Here is a 20,022-nt window from a genome sequence, read left to right on the forward strand (position 1 = left end):
GTCCATGGTGCTTCATTGATGGTGTCAGTGTGTAGACACTGTGCATACTGACGCATAACATAAAAAAAGAAAAAAAAGTTCAAATGTAACACAAATGTGCAATAGAATCCCACTTTGTATAGTTCTTACAAGAAAATACCATTGACTGAGCATTAACGTTGGTAGGAGAGAAACCAGGCAGATCTAACTGTATTTTAGTCAGTGAGGCAAAGTGCATGGGAGGTGGAAGATGGTGAGCTCAGTGTTAATCAGGGAATGAACACATGTGAACAGTGAACAAGTTGGAAACTTTCCTAAATCATCATGACCCAATTCAAAGTGATAAAAAACAGCTTTCAACCTTCTGGGCCTCATGCACTAATTTAATATTGTGTACCTTAGAGTAAAGCTGCATAAAGTAGCATAAGCAAGATGAAACAAAACTACACCATCTTTGGCTCTAATCCCCTATTTGTTGGTGTTGTTTGAATTTGGCAATTCATTTATTTTAGTCTCTCTGATTTTCTTGAAACTTCAGATAATGCAGGTAAATCTTAAAAGTTTCCGCCGAGCTCAATAATCGCACACATCCAAAACGAGTCACGTTTCCAGCCGAAGTAAAACCCACAGCCACTAGTTCCCTGACAGACTTTGTCAAATACCTCACATTCGGAACCTTGTGGCCGAAGGTGCCTCTTCACTTAATGAATACTGGCATCTGTCGAGGCAAGTCAATCCCTATTAAGATTGACTAATCTAGTTAGATCTGTGCCAACTCACTTGCAAAGGCTAGACGACCATCTTAAATGTAAATCTGTGAAACCGGCCTGTCACTTAACCAGGTGACGGTATTGTGTGTCAGCCTTGGCACCTGTCCCGGCCACATGGCTTTTAGTCATGGTACTCAGTGTGTGTGGTCCTAATTGTACCGGCTGATTTTTGTGTAGTAAATGGATTGTACCACCCTCATTTTATAGAAAAAAACTAGTGAGACGGGAGCATTTGATGGTTCTTAAATTTATGATTCATTACTTATTCATAACATAAAAATATCTGCTTAACCTAAGTATCTATATTATTTTTGAAAGTGCTCTGGGCATCTTGTCAGGAAATATCAGTGTTTTTCGTAGTTGATCCTTCCAAAGTTTGTATTCATACTACAAAAGGAACAGTGTCCTTACAGATAGACAGTGAATACCACAGGGGATTAAGTGACTGACCTTTGTTGCAACATGACATTTTGTTAAATTTTCTGAGAAAAGGCTAAGAGGCTAATCTGTGCAGTCTGATCTTACAAGATCTATAGACAGAGAAGTCATCTGACCTGTTACTTTTACTGTCTTCTTTTGCTCTCTCACTCAGTCCTTCCCCTCCTACTCACAAAGCCGGTAACCACCTTGACTATATTTTCACCAGAAACTGTTCAACATCCAACCTCACTGTAACCCCACTTCATGTTTCCGACCACTTCTTTATCTCTTACTCTCTCCCACTATCTCAAACTGACAACCCTACCACATCAACAGACTGTACCTGTCCGTAGCAACATTCGCTCCCTCTCTCCCGCCTCTCTAGCCTCCTCTGTTTTATCAGCCCTCCCTTCCACTGACTCTTTCTCACTCATGCATCCTAACTCTGCCACAGACATTCTCCTTTCTACTTTGTCCTCCTCTCTTGACTCTCTCTGTCCTCTTACGTCACGACAGGTCCGCAAGTCCCCCCCAGCTCCGTGGTTGTCTGACTCGGTGCGTGCCGACAGAGCCACTATGCGAGCATCAGAAAGGAAATGGCCGGATGACCTGCTCACTTATCAGTCTCTTCTCTCCTCTTTCTCTGCCTCTATTTCCACAGCCAAAAGCACTTTTTACCAAACTACAATTCAATCCTCATTTTCTAACCCCAAAAAACTCTTCTCCATCTTTTCCAACCTCCTTGACCCCCCCAGTCCCCCTCCTCCTTCCTCCCTTCTACCAAGCCACTTTGTCGACTACTTTACAAAAAAGATAGATGACATACGCTCCTCATTTTCAACTTCATCTTCATCCCCTTCGCTTTCTTCTTTCACCCCCGTCTCCCAATCAAGTTCTTACCTTGGTAACCTCCGCCCGCCCGACCACCTGCCCCCTTGACCCCGTCCCATCTCACATTCTCCAGTCTATCGCTCCTGACCTTCCTTTTCTCACCCATCTTATCAACACTTCCCTGTCAACTGGCTGTTTCCCTAACTCTCTGAAGGAGGCAAGAGTAAATCCTCTCCTGAAAAAACCCACCCTCGACCCGTCTGATGTAAATAACTACAGACCTGTCTCTCTTCTTCCCTTTGTTTCCAAAACTCTCGAGCGCGCAATCTTTAATCAACTCTCCTCCTATCTTCACCATAACAACCTTCTTGACCCTCACCAGTCTGGTTTCAAGGCAGGCCACTCAACTGAGACGGCCCTCCTTGCTGTCTCTGAGCAACTTCACACTGCTAGAGCAGCCTCTCTCTCCTCTGTCCTCATCCTTCTCGACCTTTCTGCTGCATTTGACACAGTGAACCACCAGATCCTTATTTCCTCCCTTCAGGACCTGGGTGTCTCAGGCTCGGCTCTCTCCCTGCTCTCATCCTACCTCAATGACCGTACTTACTGAGTAACTTGGAGAGGATCTGTGTCTGAACCTTGTCCTCTCACTACTGGGGTCCCTCAAGGTTCCGTCTCTGTACACCAACTCTCTCGGCTCTGTCATTCACTCACATGGCTTTTCCTATCATAGTTATGCTGATGACACCCAACTAATCCTCTCTTTTCCCCGATCTGAAACACAGGTAGCAGCACGAATCTCTGCCTGTCTGACTGACATCTCTCAGTGGATGTCTGCACACCACCTGAAAATTAACCTTGACAAGAACTACTTTTCCTTCCAGGGAAAGCCTCTCCCACCCACGACCTGACTATTACCTTTGACAACTCTGTGTTAACCCCCACTCAGACTGCTAGGAACCTGGGTGTGACACTCGACAGCCAACTCTCCCTTACTGCCAACATTACTGTAACAACACGTTCCTGTAGATTCATGCTGTACAACATCAGGAGAATACGTCCCCTTCTCACTCAGAAGGCGGCGCAGGTTCTGGTCCAGGCCCTGGTCATCTCATGCCTAGACTATTGTAACTCCCTCCTGGCAGGTCTACCTGGTAGCGCCATCCGACCTCTGCAGCTCATCCAGAATGCAGCAGCTCGACTGGTCTTTAACCTAAATTCACTCACACTACTCTGCTCCTCCGCTCCCTTCACTGGTTACCGGTGGCTGCCCGCATCCGTTTCAAAACATTAGTACTTGCGTACCTTGCTGCGAACGGATCGGGTCCAGTCTACATCCAGGACATGGTCAAACGTTACACCCCAGCCCGTTCACTCCGCTCTGCTTCGGCCAATCGGCTTGTTGCTCCCTCACTGCGAGCTAAACACTCATCAAAATCACGACTGTTTGCTGTCCTGGCTCCTAAATGGTGGAATGAGCTCCCCATTGACATCAGGACAGCAGAAAGTTTACACATCTTCCGCCGCAAACTAAAAACCCACCTTTTCTGACTATACCTTGAATAACATTTTTAAACTAACAATTTAGTAGCACTTAAATGGCACTTACTAATACCACTTCGTAGTTTTGCTTTTTTGAAGAAATTGTACTTTCTCGATTCTTGTTGTTCTGGGTTTGTACCCTCATGGTTGAATGCACTTATTGTAAGTCGCTTTGGATAAAAGCATCAGCTAAATGTAATGTAACAAGAAAGGAAGAGCTTTTCAAGATTTTTCGATATCAGTGAGAAATGAGGAACAAGGCAAAATGTGAAGAAAAAAAACACAAACTTCAAAGGTGCTTTTAGGAATTTGGAAATCCCAAAAGTATGTACAGTAGATCAGGAGCTAAATTTATGGTGGACACTCACACATACATACACTACCGTTCAAAAGTTTGGGGTCACCCAGACAATTTCGTGTTTTCCATGAAAACTCACACTTTTATTTATCAAATGAGTTGCAAAATGAATAGAAAATATAGTCAAGACATTGACAAGGTTAGAAATAATGATTTTTATTTGAAATATAAATTTTGTTCTTCAAACTTTGCTTTCGTCAAAGAATGCTCCATTTGCAGCAATTACAGCATTGCAGATCTTTGGCATTCTAGCTGTTAATTTGTTGAGGTAATCTGTAGAAAGTTCACCCCACGCTTCCTGAAGCACCTCCCACAAGTTGGATTGGCTTGATGGGCACTTCTTGCGTACCATACGGTCTAAGCTGCTCCCACAACAGTTCAATGGGGTTGAGATCTGGTGACTGCGCTGGCCACTCCATTACAGACAGCATACCAGCTGCCTGCTTCTTCCCTAAATAGTTCTTGCATAATTTGGAGGTGTGCTTTGGGTCATTGTCCTGTTGTAGGAGGAAATTGGCTCCAATCAAGCGCTGTCCACAGGGTATGGCATGGTGTTGCAAAATGGAGTGATATCCTTCCTTATTTAAAATCCCTTTTACCTTGTACAAATCTCCCACTTTACCAGCACCAAAGCAGCCCCAGACCATCACATTACCTCCACCATGCTTGACAGATGGCGTCAGGCACTCTTCCAGCATCTTTTCACCTGTTCTGTGTCTCACAAATGTTCTTCTGTGTGATCCAAACACCTCAAACTTTGATTCGTCTGTCCATAACACTTTTTCCAATCTTCCTCTGTCCAATGTCTGTGTTCTTTGCCCATATCAATCTTTTCTTTTTATTGGCCGGTCTCAGATATGGCTTTTTCTTGCCACTCTGCCTAGAAGGCCAGCATCCGGAGTCGCCTTCACTGTAGACGTTGACACTGGCGTTTTCGGGTACCATTTAAAGAAGCTGCCAGTTGAGGACCTGTGAGGCGTCTATTTCTCAAACTAGAGACTCTAATATACTTGTCTTCATGCTGAGTTGTGCACCGGGGCCTCCCACTTCTCTTTCTACTCTGGTTAGAGCCCGTTTGTGCTGTTCTCTGAAGGGAGTAGTACACACCGTTGTAGGAAATTTTCAGTTTCTTCGCAATTTCTCGCATGGAATAGCCTTCATTTCTAAGAACAAGAATAGACTGGCGAGTTTCACATGAAAGTTCTCTTCTTCTGGCCATTTTGAGAGTATAATCGAACCCACAAATGTGATGCTCCAGATACTCAACTAGCTCAAAGGAAGGCCAGTTTTATAGCTTCTCTCACCAGCAAAACAGTTTTCAGCTGTGCTAACATAATTGCACAAGGGTTTTCGAGGGTTTTCTAATCATCCATTAGTCTTCTAAGGCGATTAGCAAACACAATGCACATTAGAACACTGGAGTGATAGTTGCTGGAAATGGGCCTCTATACACCTATGTAGATATTTCATTAAAAACCAGACGTTTCCACCTAGAATAGTCATTTACCACATTAACAATGTATAGAGTGTATTTCTGATTAATTTAATGTTATCTTCATTGAAAAAAACAGTGCTTTTCTTTGAAAAATAAGGAAATTTCTAAGTGACCCCAAACTTTTGAACGGTAGTGTACATATAACGCCAACGTCCCAACCCAAACATGGTTTCAGTGAGGTAAAAGTCACACACATGCAACACAGATAGTTTGGCTGCTTCGGTTGAATCATTGAATTGACATCACTGACACCTGTAGTTTCACTGAATATCTTCAGATTACGTCATGCTCACACGGAAATGTTTGACATATATACCACTGCATCAACATCAAGAGGGATGTTTCCTATATGGTGGTATTAGTATCACATATACTGTATTTAGATGTAAGCTTCCAAAATAAATGAAATACCCCAAAAATATATTCGTATCTAAATTTTAAAAAAGATCTATACAATTATTTTTGTATGGTAAATGTTTCAACCATTTATGTTAATTATATAAAAAGCTGTGTAAGGTTTAATAACAAACCAGCAAAGGTCCCTTCAGTTCAGTAACTACTTCATACTGTGTATATCTGTCCGTTCTTTCCCCCTTAATTCTCAGTGGGCAAAAAAATTACAGCAAAGAATTATACTTGTCTTAACTGAAGTGTATTATATCAGTGCCTCTAGTTTCAGTGTGATTTACTTAAATGTGACCATGCTATCCTTCTCCTAGTTACTGCAGCAGTAACTCGCTGATCTCGTCTCGCGAGAACTGCCGCGGTAACTAGGAGAAAGAGAACAGGGGACATTTAGGGTTAGGGTCCTCATCATCCATCCCAATGTTGCTCCATAACTAGTTTGTATATGAGCAACTGTTTGCTAGATCACTTTAAAAGGTGACACATCAATGTTGTGGTCACAACTTGTGGCCAAACTGGAAAAAAAAACCCATTCATATCATTCAAATTTCATATTTTGGATTTTGGGTAACCTGGGACATTTTCTGCAATTTTGACTTCTGTGACTTATTCCTATTTCTGTTTTCCACATTAGATCAACAGCTGCCCCCCTCCAACATCCTGAGGAAAAAAAGCCTTTTTAAACATGTTAAACGTGATTTAATTAGATAGTAGTCGTAATAGAATAGTTTACTCGTACAATGCTGCTTGTTGACCGTAAGCACCTGTGAGCACTCAGTATAAATTGTTTTGAAATTGTATTTGGTTAGTTTGTGTCTAAATACATATACTTCCTGGTGTGGGGTGCCGGCTAAATGACAGTGAATGTGGGTCCTTAAACTTTTGTTAACCAAATTTCTTTGAAAATAAAGAATCCTAATAAAGAATCCTAGCCTAAATAAAGAAACTAAAAATAATTTAAAACATTATATTAAAGGTGTATCACATTCAAAATCATCAGCAAGCAACAATAGCAATATCAGATTGATCATTCAGTAAGTCACCATCCCATTGGGGCTACTTAGGGAACAAATAGTCAGGTGAGGGATCATCATCATAGATCATCATCATTGTCTTCTCCACATGTGAAACCAGTGGCTGCAGACCACAGGACAGACTCTTCTGTGCTTTTTGGATCATCTCTGTCCTAAAGAGCTAAGTGATTATGAGCAGTTTAAACAGTAAAGGACAGGCTGTACTTACCATTAACTTCTGTCTGACAACTGCAGATCATATGCTACATCTCTTTAGTTTATCTTTTGTTTTACTTCAGGGGTCACTACATGCATATTTCATATTTCATGGTGTCCCACATTATCAATCATGTTTGATAAAGTGGGACAACTAACATTTTAAACAACTCAGTGCATATTTTGTTGCAATTGACTTTTTCTGGGACTTGTTGGTGGTTGTCATTCACAAATTAACGCAAAATTATACACATTATATATTGATTAAATATAATTACAAAAGGCGATGCAGTTATTATATTAAAAAAAAAAATATTTTCCATGTTCAAATGAGTAGGAATTAATGATGTTAGTCTTTATTAGGTCCAGAATTTATTTAACAACAAACCTTTATTGTCACAGTTTAGAATCGATTCAAAGTTATAGTACAAAAAACTAAAAATAACACAAATTCTTAAATGTAAAATCATCATATTTAAAAATCACAAATGTACTTCTTTTACAGTGACAAAGGACAAAATGTAACGTATAAAGCAGGAATGTTGATGAAAACAGCTCTTTTCAAAGACACTACAGAATACCATTTTATTCAAATGAAAAAACCTTTCATTAATTATATGTTTCTCTAAACCACTGTTGTTGTTGAGGTAGTAATCATCCTACTGAAAATGTATGAGTTCGTAACACCTGAACAGTGGCTTTAGAGCTTCGGGACACAAATAAGTATTCAGTCAGGCTTTGTGCGAGGCTTTAAAGGCAACATATGCTAATATTCAGGTTCATAAGTTTACTTTGGGTTATTATATAAATGTAAAAATTATATAAATGTTATTATATAATATATAAATGTTATATATTGTTGCAGCCTTTTACAAATGTAAGGAGGAGAATCTCCTTAATTTATTATATCTGATTATTCCTCCTCACTGTATCAAGCTGTTCTTTGCTTGGTCAGGCACTATACAAATATTTAACTCTAACTAACTATAAATTTTGAGCGGGTTAATTTTTTATGGAAATTCCAACTGTTAGTAGACACAGCAACTCAACTATTTCCTATAAATTTAGTTGAATCAGTGTCTGACTTTATACAAGGACAAAATGCTTGAAGTGCTAAAGATGATATGAGGTTTGGATTAGATGGTATTTGTTTAACAGAAAAGTGGATTTTTGTATTCCCTCACGTAGTAAAGAGGGTCAGGCATCAGCACAGTATGAACGGTTTCAGCTTGGTGCACAGCTGCATAAAGACTTAAAGGCAAACAGTAACCACTTATTTTATTTTAATGGTTTTAAACAAAGTTTTAGGATATACACTTTGTTTTATCCAATCCACAAACCTGTTTTAAAGTGTGGGAGGAAACTGGAGCAGACAAAGGTCACAGTGGCTCAGTGGTCAGTACATTTATAACTCCACTCTGACAATTTAATATCACCATGAATAATGTAAAGCAATTAAACAACCTATGTGCCAACAATGTTTATGTGAGGTTAGAAGCCTGTTTTCAATGCAATTCCCCAGTTCCACTGGTTCTGTCTCTCAATCCTAAGGTAAACTACTGTTTGGCTTTACCGGCCCAAAAGGCCAGCATCAATGCGACCCTGTAAGGTAGCACTTCATTACTTGGATGTCCTCTATTGGTTGGTCTTGTAAGAAGGGAGGAAGGGCAGGTACTGAAAACATCGAAACCGTTTTAAAATGCCGTTGCAGAAAGGGATATCATAGCAAGATTGGTCACACATTTTTTTGCCCTCCTCGTGCACCTTCTCCTGCCAGCTCTTGATGCCCCGCTCTTTCTCAGTACCTGAAGAAGAAAGTTGGTTGTCAGTGATGATTGGACTTGTTTAACAATTTAATATGACTAACACACAAACCTGGAATGGTGTTATCCAAGATGAACCCAAAGAATCCTCCGATGAACATGTGGGTAGTGAAGAGCACAACAATCACTTGGTCCAGTTCTTTTATTCCTTCAAATCAAAGAAAGAGAATAAACTTCATTTGAAACCTGACATGTACCTTGTGAAATAACAAAGTGACAACTATAAATCTTGTAGGGAGATTCTCTTTGCTCTTGCCTCCTCCACATGAAGGTCAGAGATCAGGGTTTAGTTCAGCCTAGTAAAACAGAAATAAATACAGGCCCCCTTAAAATCAAAACCAACAGCAACTGGGGCCTGACAGTAAATCTTGTAGGACAGGATAACACCCAATCCACACACGGTCCGGCTCCGATCTGTCTGTTGGATGGATCACGTACTTGCTTTCTGGATTTATTGACCAGATGACCCATATTCCTGTGTTCATCTCTGAGCCATATATCTGAAATTTGAACTCCCCCCACATGTCCAAAATTGAAATTGTCATGAAGACAAGACTTTTTTATGTAAGCTCACTGGAAATAGTGGCACTTAACGGACAAAGGATCATACTTTGACCTTAGATTTCATTCATTTAACCAAAACAAATATTTTGTGATGCGAATAATTTCCACTTAATAGTTGTTTACTATGCCTCTGGTGTTCCAACTGCCCTCTGAAAACAATATTCGTAGATAATAACACTGGAGAGCTCTGTAAAATCTTTCATTTTGTTTAATAACAATATTTTTTTGTTTTACATCCAATGCTGTCCTTTTTTTGGTAAATAATTTGTGCATGGCTACAGCAGTATCCCTCAAAAAGTTGTCCACCGATTTAGCATTACACTGATATACTGTAATCAAAGTCAAAACAAAAGGATCAAATCCACTGCCATCTTCTTTTATACCCCATGCATCCTTCGGCCACCAACAGTTCAGGTCAGAGATGTAAACGTCATGCTTGCAGTTGCTAATGTAGTCTTGAGCTGCTAGCCTCAAGCAAGCTACAGAGCTCTTTACTAGAGTTCATCAACTGCTCCAGATCCTCTCTGCGTTTTCAAACTTAAACCATTAAAGATATATTGAGTGTGGAGTGTCATCATTTGTGCACGTACGCACAAATGATGAAGGACTGGCTGTCCTAGAAAATGTAAACACACACCCTTCAGAATAATCGTGGCATGCTGTGTCCTGCACAGCCTATGGCTCATGGCATCCCCTTACCACCTGGAGCAGAACCACAACCAGACAGGCACGAAGACACACAGCCAAATATTGGGCTTCCTGGCAGGGTTGCTGTGTTGGCTCGCTACGCCGTAATGCAGCCTCTTTAATGATGTTAAGTTAAAATGACTTATTTTTCAAAATGTAATCTGAATAATGTTAAATAATTCACTTCACAGTCATGCACTTATTTATTTGCAAAACATCCATCAATTGTTTCAGTGTTTTATTAATGTTTTCGACTCCTGTCACAATTTCCTTCACTGCATCCAGGAGAGCCAGCTGATTTTTGAACAACCTCCAGACTCCAGGAAAGAGGACTGGGAAGTGGACTGTGTGACATGGCGCAGGCAACTGGTAGTGAGAGGTCGTATGCGCGTCATCCTCCGCTCCTGCATCATCATTGTTTAGCCCAATTAATTAACTGTTGAAAGCAGCAATGCCGTTTTCATTTCGATACAATTTTGTTCTAAATAAATTGCACTCGTTATTTACAAAAGACACAAGAGATTGCAAATATCATCTTAAAAATTATGAAATAAATTACCTCGGGGTGACGGTTCTTGGTGGACATCATCACTTTCTCCCTCAACCCCTTGAACAAACTCCACCTAATGATGACTGTCCAATAATTGCTGCAGCCTCTCATCCTGTCAGATCTGGTGACCTTGTCCTCCGCCTGCGATTTGTTTTTTGGCAACAACTTTGATGTCAAACCCTTTTTTTAAACTTGTGCCACCGTCCGAGCTGCAAGGGACACAGCATTCAGTGCTTCAGTTATTGCAGCCCAGGCTTTATTTTTTCAGAAACCTGCCTTTTGTGGCTTCCACCACAATTATTTCAATATCTGCTGTTGTGAAATTCTTCAGTTTTTTTTACCTTTTGTCTCTTATAACTACAACTTCCCTGTTCAGCACACTGCTCTCTTCATGACAAACGGATGTCCTTATATATAGAAATAGAGGCTTGGCAGTATGCTAATTGCAGACAGCGGACACAGGCCTTTCAATTTAGAATGATTCTAATTCACAAACATACGCAAGGTGGTAAGAACACCAGTGGCTGGTGCGCACGTGTCATGAATCCTGCAGTGATCTTGCACATGCACTTATTTTGTGCGGAGAGTAAGAACATTTCTGCACACATATTAGTGAATGAGGCCCAGTGTCTGATGGAAAGCTATGCTACATTTTCAAAGCCTCACCTATTAGATGAGCTTGACCTCTAACTTTTGACCGATTTTAAATGGACAGCTCTAAGTACTGCTGTGAACTACAGAATACTTCAACTCAGCTGATGTCCTTTGGCCAGTTTTATAATGAACCAAAAAAAAGTATACCTCTCATGATAAAATAAAAGACTTTAGTGTTTTGTGCCATTGGGTCATTGCAGAAATGCTTCCAGCACTTATTTTTTCAGCTGTCGCTTTCTGTCTCAATCTCTCTCTCTTACAAACACATTGCCCATGTCATAGTCGAGAAATCCTGCCGAGTTAGTCAAATCATCCATCAAATATTTTGACCGTCCTCAGCAGGCAGGCAAAACATGAAGCAACACCTGCCCTCTCTGTGAACCTGTCATTCAGATGCACATGAGAGTGACCTGCCTGCACAGTCACTGGGCAATCACAATAATTAATATGAATCATCATATTGGTCTTCATTGTGCTGTTGTAGGCAGCAATAACATAAAAGTGAACGATCTTTTTTCTTATTTGAATTTATCCTTTAACTTAAACCAATGTGTGCTTAAATATGTCATGCATATATACATATATATGCATGTTACCTTTTACTCCTTGTTCAGGTTCTTGATCTGCCGTAGGTTATCTTTTTTTTCCTTAAAGTTATTTACTGGCACATACCACATTGACCATGGTCAATGTGGTATGTGCCAGTAACATTTGCCTCTTAGGTTAACCATATTCATGACACACTATTTATGAGACAAGCGAATGGGTACCATACCATGAGAAGACTTGACAGGTAGTTTCAACTGCCCTCCCTCATAGGTCAAATGGCAGTGTTAAGCAGTTCTGATAATGGAGAGCATTAAGCCGAGGCCCTCACGGGGGAGTCCAAATATTTGGACTTCTAAAGGTTGTTTGGTGGCTGAGGAGCAGTCTCAGTAATCACTGGACAACTGTGGCACTCCAGCTTCCTCAGTCAGGCCTTTCATGTGGCATGTGTTGCCACTAGCACATGGGTGAATACAGAGCTCCATTGAATATGTGAATGCCTGCATGTCCTGTCTTCATAATGCCCCTTAGGTAATAAACTGCTTAATGAAGTTGTATTGAATTGAATCAAGAATCGCAAACAGTACTGACGTAGTTTGCCTCTGAACACACTGTTGTTCGAGGAACCCATGCCATATCACACGCACGCACACACACACACACACACACACACACACACACACACACACACACACATTTCCTGCCTAGAGAGGTATCAGTCAAAAGTTCAAGGCACCTGCTGAGTTGATTTTAAGTCTCACAATCTGTACAATCTGATGGATCTGTCTGGATGAGCAGCAGTTTGTTTACAACGAGTACTGACAGGCTCCGTCTTGTGAGCAGCTATGAGCTCAGTGTTGAGGCTGGGGGAAAGACTCGGGAGCAAGAGTATTTTATCTCAGCCAGGCAGATTACAGCCAGTGACATGGGGGCTAGCCAAGAGGATTGGGAGGTAAGCAGCCTAGACCTGAGAAACCAGACAAGCCTTTATGCCCAGTGTTGAACTCTGGATTAGCACTTTCCTGGGAGACACTCGCATCACATGACTCATGGGATCAAGGTCTTATGTCTGCAGGGAAGAGCTGTTTAATCTTGAGAATTGCTCTTTTGATTGCACTTCATAGCCGGTGGCCACAGCGATGCTGCTAGGCCGATCAATGTATCATCAAAAGCAAGGAATCATCAGCTGATGGCCTGTGATTGATCTCTGACTGTTTCTAAGATGTCTGATCAATCAGATTTGTGTTTGTAGAAGCTCCACATGGTCTAATTTCATTTGTTAGAATAATATTTCATGGTTTAGCTTTATTAAGTTCTACCTGTTATGCATATGTTTTTGTTTGCGTATTAACTTGATTTAAAATGGAGGATTTCCAGTATTGTGCACTATTTGACTTATTTTGGTTTTGTTAGTTTCCCTCTAGCTTCCTTCTTCCTACCTGACTAGCCAGTAGTGATGCTGATGCAGTGAAAAATACTTTTTACCTCAACCACTGCCATTTGAGTTCACTGAAGCACACACTTAACCCGGATTGAAACCTAGATTAAACCTGAGTAACAGCTTTTATGCCAATAGAGCAGCAATTGTCAGTGAAAAAAAGAATGATAAGAAAGTTCATGAAAGTCAGTGAGTAACATCTGTAATCTGTAATATACCAAAGTAAAAGGGAAAATAAAAAAAGAAACTCTATGTGCCGGGCTTTAATGATAATATAGGTGTGCACGACTTCGATGATAATTTATGTATTTAACGATAATCACTACTAGTTTTGGACTATATTTCCCCAGGCAGCTAATGTCTCTGTTTGAGACTCCCTCACAATTACACCCTCCTAAAGACTGACAGCACCTGCATGATTTAACTGTAAATATATAACAACCCCACCCTAATACCACAAGTAAAAAGCAAAATTCTAAATGGACTGCATCATTATAGAAAAGTGCTTTACATTACAGGTCACATTCACCCATTCATACAGCCTTTCTGTATATAGTGCATCTCTATCATACATCTCTGTCACCCATTCACACTGTGATAGTACAGGCATCAGGGGCAATTTGGGTTTCTGGGTTTTGGGGTTTTGCCCGAAAAGACACTTTGAGGAGGGAATGAGCTGGAGAAGCTTCAGATCAAACCACAGAGAAGTCGAAGTCCCACTCTTCCTCCTGAGCCACAGTCGCTCCCAAGCCATGAGTGGCTGTGATAGACTCAAGAGTGCGAAAGCCCCTTCGAGTTGCTCTGACAGGCCGAGCTGCTCTTTACACCCGACAGAACTCAGGTGGCCAAGTGTCTGCCAAAAGAACGTTACACGACTGACCTCTCTATCCCAAAACTAACTACTTGGGGGTAAAACAAACACACAGAAAACATTATCAGGGCTCAGGCTCAGGTAAGACAATTAAAAAGGCTCTCCCTGCAACTTTAAAATCTAGGCTAAAGACTAAAGGTAACCAAGTGTTTGCCATATGGGCCTGTGGGATTTCGGAACACGTTGACCTCAGGAGCTTAGGCTGGCAGAACCACTGCCATCTTTTCTAGTGTAATCTGTAAGTGGAGCAGTTGCAGCACACAGCCTCCCTCTCGCTGTCATTCCTGCGATAGGGATTAACCTAGATGTATCCCTTTTTTGGCATTGTTTGTGTAGTCTACCTTTGTTTTATCGTAACAAAAACGAGACGGCCAGATTTAAGATGAAGATTTAGCAAATAAAAGCAAAGCCACACAAGAATGACAAACATGCACACGTGAATGTGTGTCTACAGATTGCGATTGTGATATTATTTAGTCATCAAGATTCATCTGACTCTTGGTATTGACACGTGTGGCTCTGATGAAAAGGTAATTGAGGTACAGTAACTGGGATGTGCTGATCTGAGTGAGAAAATGGGATAAATCTGCTGCTTTTATTAAGAGTTGATGCCTATCGATGCTGGGAAATAAGTATCTTGACAAGTTAACCCACGTCAACACTGTGTGTGGGCCAACAGTGTATATTAAAACCAAGTGTGGGTGTTTTGATGCACTTCCTTTCTTAGTGGTGTGTGTTGCCCTCAGTCATTTGCCTTTCTAGTGGTTCTGGTGACGTTATGTAAAAAAAAGAAACTATAGTATGAATTCCTGGCCATATGGTTGAAACAGCACGGTGCTCCTTTAGTGAGTTTCAGGTCAAAGCCACACCTGATGTTCAGCAGTGAAGTTTTCTCACCTCCAGCTCTCCCAGAGTTTTCAACCCATCTCTCCATCTACCATCTCAACAAACCTCAGCATTTCTTCCGCTGTATCTAGATTTTTATCATGCAGGGTTACATTTGCATGACAAAAACATGGACATTTTGGTGGAAAAACATGCCAGACTTCATGTTCTCACAAGATCATTGCTTTCCAATCTGCTGTCGCTGGAAAGTCAATCTGTGCATCTTTCTGTCAAAATAAACAAATCTGTGTATGGTGGAGGTGAAAGTCATTATGAGTGGAGTTGTTGCCTGTTCTAACATGCCTGTTTGGAATGGGCTGTTTTCTTGTTCTGTGGCATTGTCTTTCCAAACTGTAAAAGTGACCTGCAGTTATTCAGCCTCAGCAAGTAGCAAGCTGCCGCAGGACTCAGAACCCTGAAGCTGCACTAGGAGCTGTTCACCTGTGTATTTAAAGTTCAGTGATTGACAACTTCACTTCAGTTGGGGAATTCCAGCCACTGCTGCCACATGGCACAGCTCACCTGTTTTTTCAAAGATTCAAACATTGAACGTGTCATCTGTCCAAATCGCACCAAATTGCACTTCCTTGGGCCCTTAACAATGCAGATGTTAGTGTGAAGTGTGAAGCTGACAAGATGACCGTTTCTTTAGATGTGCAAGCTACATACAGACAGACAGACTGACAGAGGTTTCTCGAAAGATGACGCAGGAGAGCACCAGCATCTCACATGAAATCAAATGCCACATCTCCGGCTTACCTCTTGCCAACAGGAAGGACACTCACGCATCAACATGCACATGCATCAATGCAGATCGGTTACCAAAACAAACACCAGAGTTTGGATCAGATTACACATAGAACAGTACAGCTTCATTCACTGCTCATGACTCCATTGCTCCACTACATCTTTGCATAGGTAATAACACGAGTCAGTGAGGTTAGGGTAAGGTGCTAGGGAATGCATTATGTCAATGAGTGTCCTCACAACTATAGAGAGACAATTGTGTGTGTGTGTTTGTGCGCGAGTGTGAAAATAACCTGTGTCAATGATGCCAGGATTGGAGTGAAACCAGGTGGGTAACACAAGTCCACTGAAGGTAGAGAAGCCGAGGATGAGGAGGTTACGGGATGAATTCAGGTCCACATACTGGAGAGAGAGAGAGAGAGAGAGAGAGAGAGAGAGAGAGAGAGAGAGAGAGAGAGAGAGACTATGTGATACAAATTTATTTCAATTGGTTAACTGACTCTCAGATGGAAACCATTATTTTGTTGGTCTGTGTCAGCTGGCTACCAAATTTGCCTAAAATGTGATTAGAAATAATCTGGGATTCCAAAATAGGCCTGAATTTTATTTTGGTGGAGGATTCACATGTATTCAGTCATGACAGGTCAGCACAGGCCAGAATGGGAGTACATGAATGTGCTGTGTTCATTCAGCTGGAGAAGATATCTCCTGGCCCATTACACTAAATGACCATAATCCTGCAAAATTAAGGAGGGGGGTTGACATAGTTGTTGATCTGTAAAGAGATAACAAGTATCACTTCTCACTTCTTTTTTGGGGGGGGAATCTACTTTCTGCTTACTTATTTTACAAATATGCTTTACTGTAGTAAAGTTCTGAAAAAGCCCAATTTGCCCAAGACACAGATAAAAGCAACCTCTCTCAGGCAAAATGCACTATTTGGGTGGAACTTTGGCCTTGAGTCAGCTTTACCAGTATGATTATATTTCAACTGACTTTCTTTTCTGACAAATACTCCCTCTAACTTCCTGCTACTTGGAATTGGAGGAACTGCTCAGTATGAAAACATCTTAGACATTTCCACAACATCTACACGTTTACATTCTAAAGCCAAATTAACTAATAAAAGAGTTAATTAAGTGGCAATATTTCATGTCTTCATCAAATAATCTTTTCTGATTTCTGCTTTGATGACCTTCGTGTCTGTCAAGGAAAAAGGATTGGAGGCTTGATGCTTTGACATTAATATAGGAAAAGATTATATACTGGCATGCTTACTCTGTATGATAAAATATGATGGTGGTAATGTTGTTTTGTGAGCAGGAAATTGTATCTAATCTTCAGAAGAGAATAATTTAAAAGAAATAGGTCATGGCTGGTTTTAATTGGCAACAGCTCTTAATACCTGCCCCAACACATCCTGCATTAATCACATTGAAACATGCCATACCAGGAAAGAGGGTTACAGTTGACCCAAGCTCATCTTGTTGCTTGGACTGTTTCCCATCCACACTCACACTAAAAGTATATCACAGAGTCATCACGGACAGAGACTCTTAAGGGGAAGTAACTGGCCTGCTAAAAAGATATGCAGTTAGAGTAATGGTATGGTATTTAAAATCTGACATGCAGCTTTTAATCGTGTAGAGTCCACTGCTGAGTCCTCTTGATACTTCAGTTTGTCGTTTTGCTTTGTTCTTTTAATGACTTTACCGATTCATTTGAGACGCGCTCCCCAAATAAAGTTTCTTTTCATTAACTGATCCATATAGGAATAATCAGTTTTATCTTGTATTTTAGGTCACAGGTTCAGTGCCAGTGTAATCTCTATAAACATATTCTACATGTGAATATGTAGAATCTGTGGGGGAGGGACAAGGTTTTGGGGCTGGAAGCCTTCTGCTGGTTTCTGTCTCTAGTTTAACCAATGACGTTTGAGCAGGCTTTGGTTGCCTGCAGGTAAATGGTATGTGTGGAGAGCAAAAGAGACCGAACACATTGACAATGGCTATCGACTTTTTAATATATCTGCATTTATACGCAGATAGCTGTTAATTGAGATTAGCTGTGAAAAATGTTTGACTTTTGTCATAAAAGAAACTAGTAGGACTGTACACAGTGTGTAGTGAACAGAAGACAGAGTCTTGGCTCCAGATATCCTGTCTACACCGGAAGCCCCAATATATTGGCCATTGGCCTGAGAGGCTAATTCTTCATCAGATGATAGCCAATCGGCTCCATGGTGGCAGTCCAGCACTTCTAGACCCAGATTTGTCCTTTAATTCACACTTAAAACAAATTTCTAGGGCCTCTTTGTTTCACTTACGTAAAATCTCAAAAATCAGACATGTCCTGTGTCAAAAAGATGCAGAAAAACTAGTCCATGCCTTTGTTACATCCAGACTTGATTATTGTAATTCCTTATTATCAGGCTCCAGCAGTAAGTTGTTAAAGTCTCTGCAGCTTGTCCAACATGCTGCAGCACGTGTCCTGACAAGAACCAAGAAAAGAGACCACATTTCTCCTGTGTTAGCTTCACTACACTGGCTTCTGGTTAAATCTAGAATAGAATTTAAAATTCTCCTCCTCACCTTCAAGGTCCTTAATAATTTGGCACCATTATACCTTAAAGAGCTGATAGTACCATATCAACCCACTAGAGCACTGCGCTCCCAGAATTCAGGCTTACTTGTCGTCCCTAAAGTCTCTAAAAGTAGAGTAGGAGCCAGAGCTTTCAGCTATCAAGCTCCTCTCCTGTGGAATCATCTCCCACTTTCAGTTCGGGAGGCAGACACCATCTGTACGTTTAAGAGTAGGCTTAAAACCTTCCTTTACGATAAAGCTTAGAGTTAGAGCTGGTTCAGGTTTGTCTTGGACCTGCTCTTATGCTTCTATAGGTTTAGAATGTCAGGGGACACATGACACATGGTGCTTCTCTTTCCAGCTTCTACCTCTTTCTCACGTTAATGTCTCATCAATACATGTTACTGACTTGACTTCTTCCCCCGAGTCCTTGTGCATCTTGCATTGTGATGGCGGATCGCAAATCAGAGATCATGATGGTGGATCGTGGATCGTGTTGGCAGCTGATCGTGGATAGTGGAGGTGGATCGTGATCAAGGTGGCAGCTGGATATAATATACACTATGCCTACTCACATACAGAATTGTGATTTGTGAATATGGGCTATACAAATTGGATTTATTGACCTTTTCAGCAAATTATGTTTCGGGTCACAGGGTCTTGATTTTACGTGGAGCGGGTGTCTTAGAAGTGTCTGCCAAATGATATATGATACTGTGAAAAAAATAAGATAGAATGTATTGAATATGTATAATAATTGAGATGCATTTACTTGAAGGTTGGATATCCCCACAGCTGCAATCATTCCAAACATTACGAGGAACATGCCTCCAATGACCGGGTCTGGGATGGTGATAAACACTGCTCCAAACTTCCCAAAGATTCCCAGGATGATCATGAGAATACCAGTCGTCTGGAGGACCAGTCTGCTTCCAACCTGGCACAAAAAGAGCACAGGGACAAGAGGTTTAATTTAATCATTGTTGCAATGCGTTATTTATTTTTCATCAGGATTATGCATGGGCAAAAACCTCTGAATGGCACGCTATCATGTTTGTGATCATTCTGATTCAGACATAGACAATTGGCAACGAAGAAAACGTCCTCGCAAAAATAATTCGATTCCATAAACCTTTCACCACTCACTTTGGCTTTTACCTGAGGTGGGATCTGTACTACTCAAAGACAGGCTGTCATTTTAAATGGGCTTGTGTATATCAAACTGACACATCAATTAAATTAATATAAAGTCTGTCTGTCAGCAGTATTAGTGTTTGCCAGGAGAATACAAGACATTTTATCCATATTCACTTTTATGTGACGCAAATGGTCACTGATGTACTTTCGTCCAAATGTCGTTTTTGTCACCTATACTGTTGGGAGAATTGTTTTTCAAAAGAGGCAGTAATTGAACAAGATACAGTAGAATTCTCACATGTGGACTGGAGGTGGTTTTCACTTTAGCCTCAATTATTCTGACAATTTACAGAGGCCAAGAGCAAATGGTAATAATAGGCCAATCTGGACCATCTTCCAGTTTGGGTAGCTGCTCTGACCAGGTGGTTAAAATTCTTTCAGTTTAAAGTATAATCTAAAATGTCAAAAGCAATGTGTTTTTTTATCCTTAAATATATTGGATCAAGGA

General features: G+C 40.8%; 1 protein-coding gene across 1 annotated transcript in view; it reads right to left on the reverse strand.

Annotated features, from left to right (window-relative positions):
• Positions 1-7,363: 7,363 nt before the first annotated feature.
• The window catches only part of si:dkey-106n21.1 (solute carrier family 23 member 2), a 41,254-nt gene continuing 28,595 nt past the window's right edge, over positions 7,364-20,022 (reverse strand). Inside the window, exons 9-12 of the mRNA XM_035157115.2 lie at positions 19,150-19,314; positions 16,088-16,196; positions 8,905-9,000; positions 7,364-8,834 (exon numbers count right to left, since the gene is read on the reverse strand). Of these exons, the coding sequence (XP_035013006.1) occupies positions 8,665-8,834; positions 8,905-9,000; positions 16,088-16,196; positions 19,150-19,314 (540 nt within the window). The 3' untranslated portion in view covers positions 7,364-8,664. The remainder of the gene's footprint in view (positions 8,835-8,904; positions 9,001-16,087; positions 16,197-19,149; positions 19,315-20,022) is intronic.

The sequence above is a fragment of the Hippoglossus stenolepis genome, chromosome 5 (assembly GCF_022539355.2).
Source record: "Hippoglossus stenolepis isolate QCI-W04-F060 chromosome 5, HSTE1.2, whole genome shotgun sequence".
NCBI classification, from domain to species: domain Eukaryota; kingdom Metazoa; phylum Chordata; class Actinopteri; order Pleuronectiformes; family Pleuronectidae; genus Hippoglossus; species Hippoglossus stenolepis.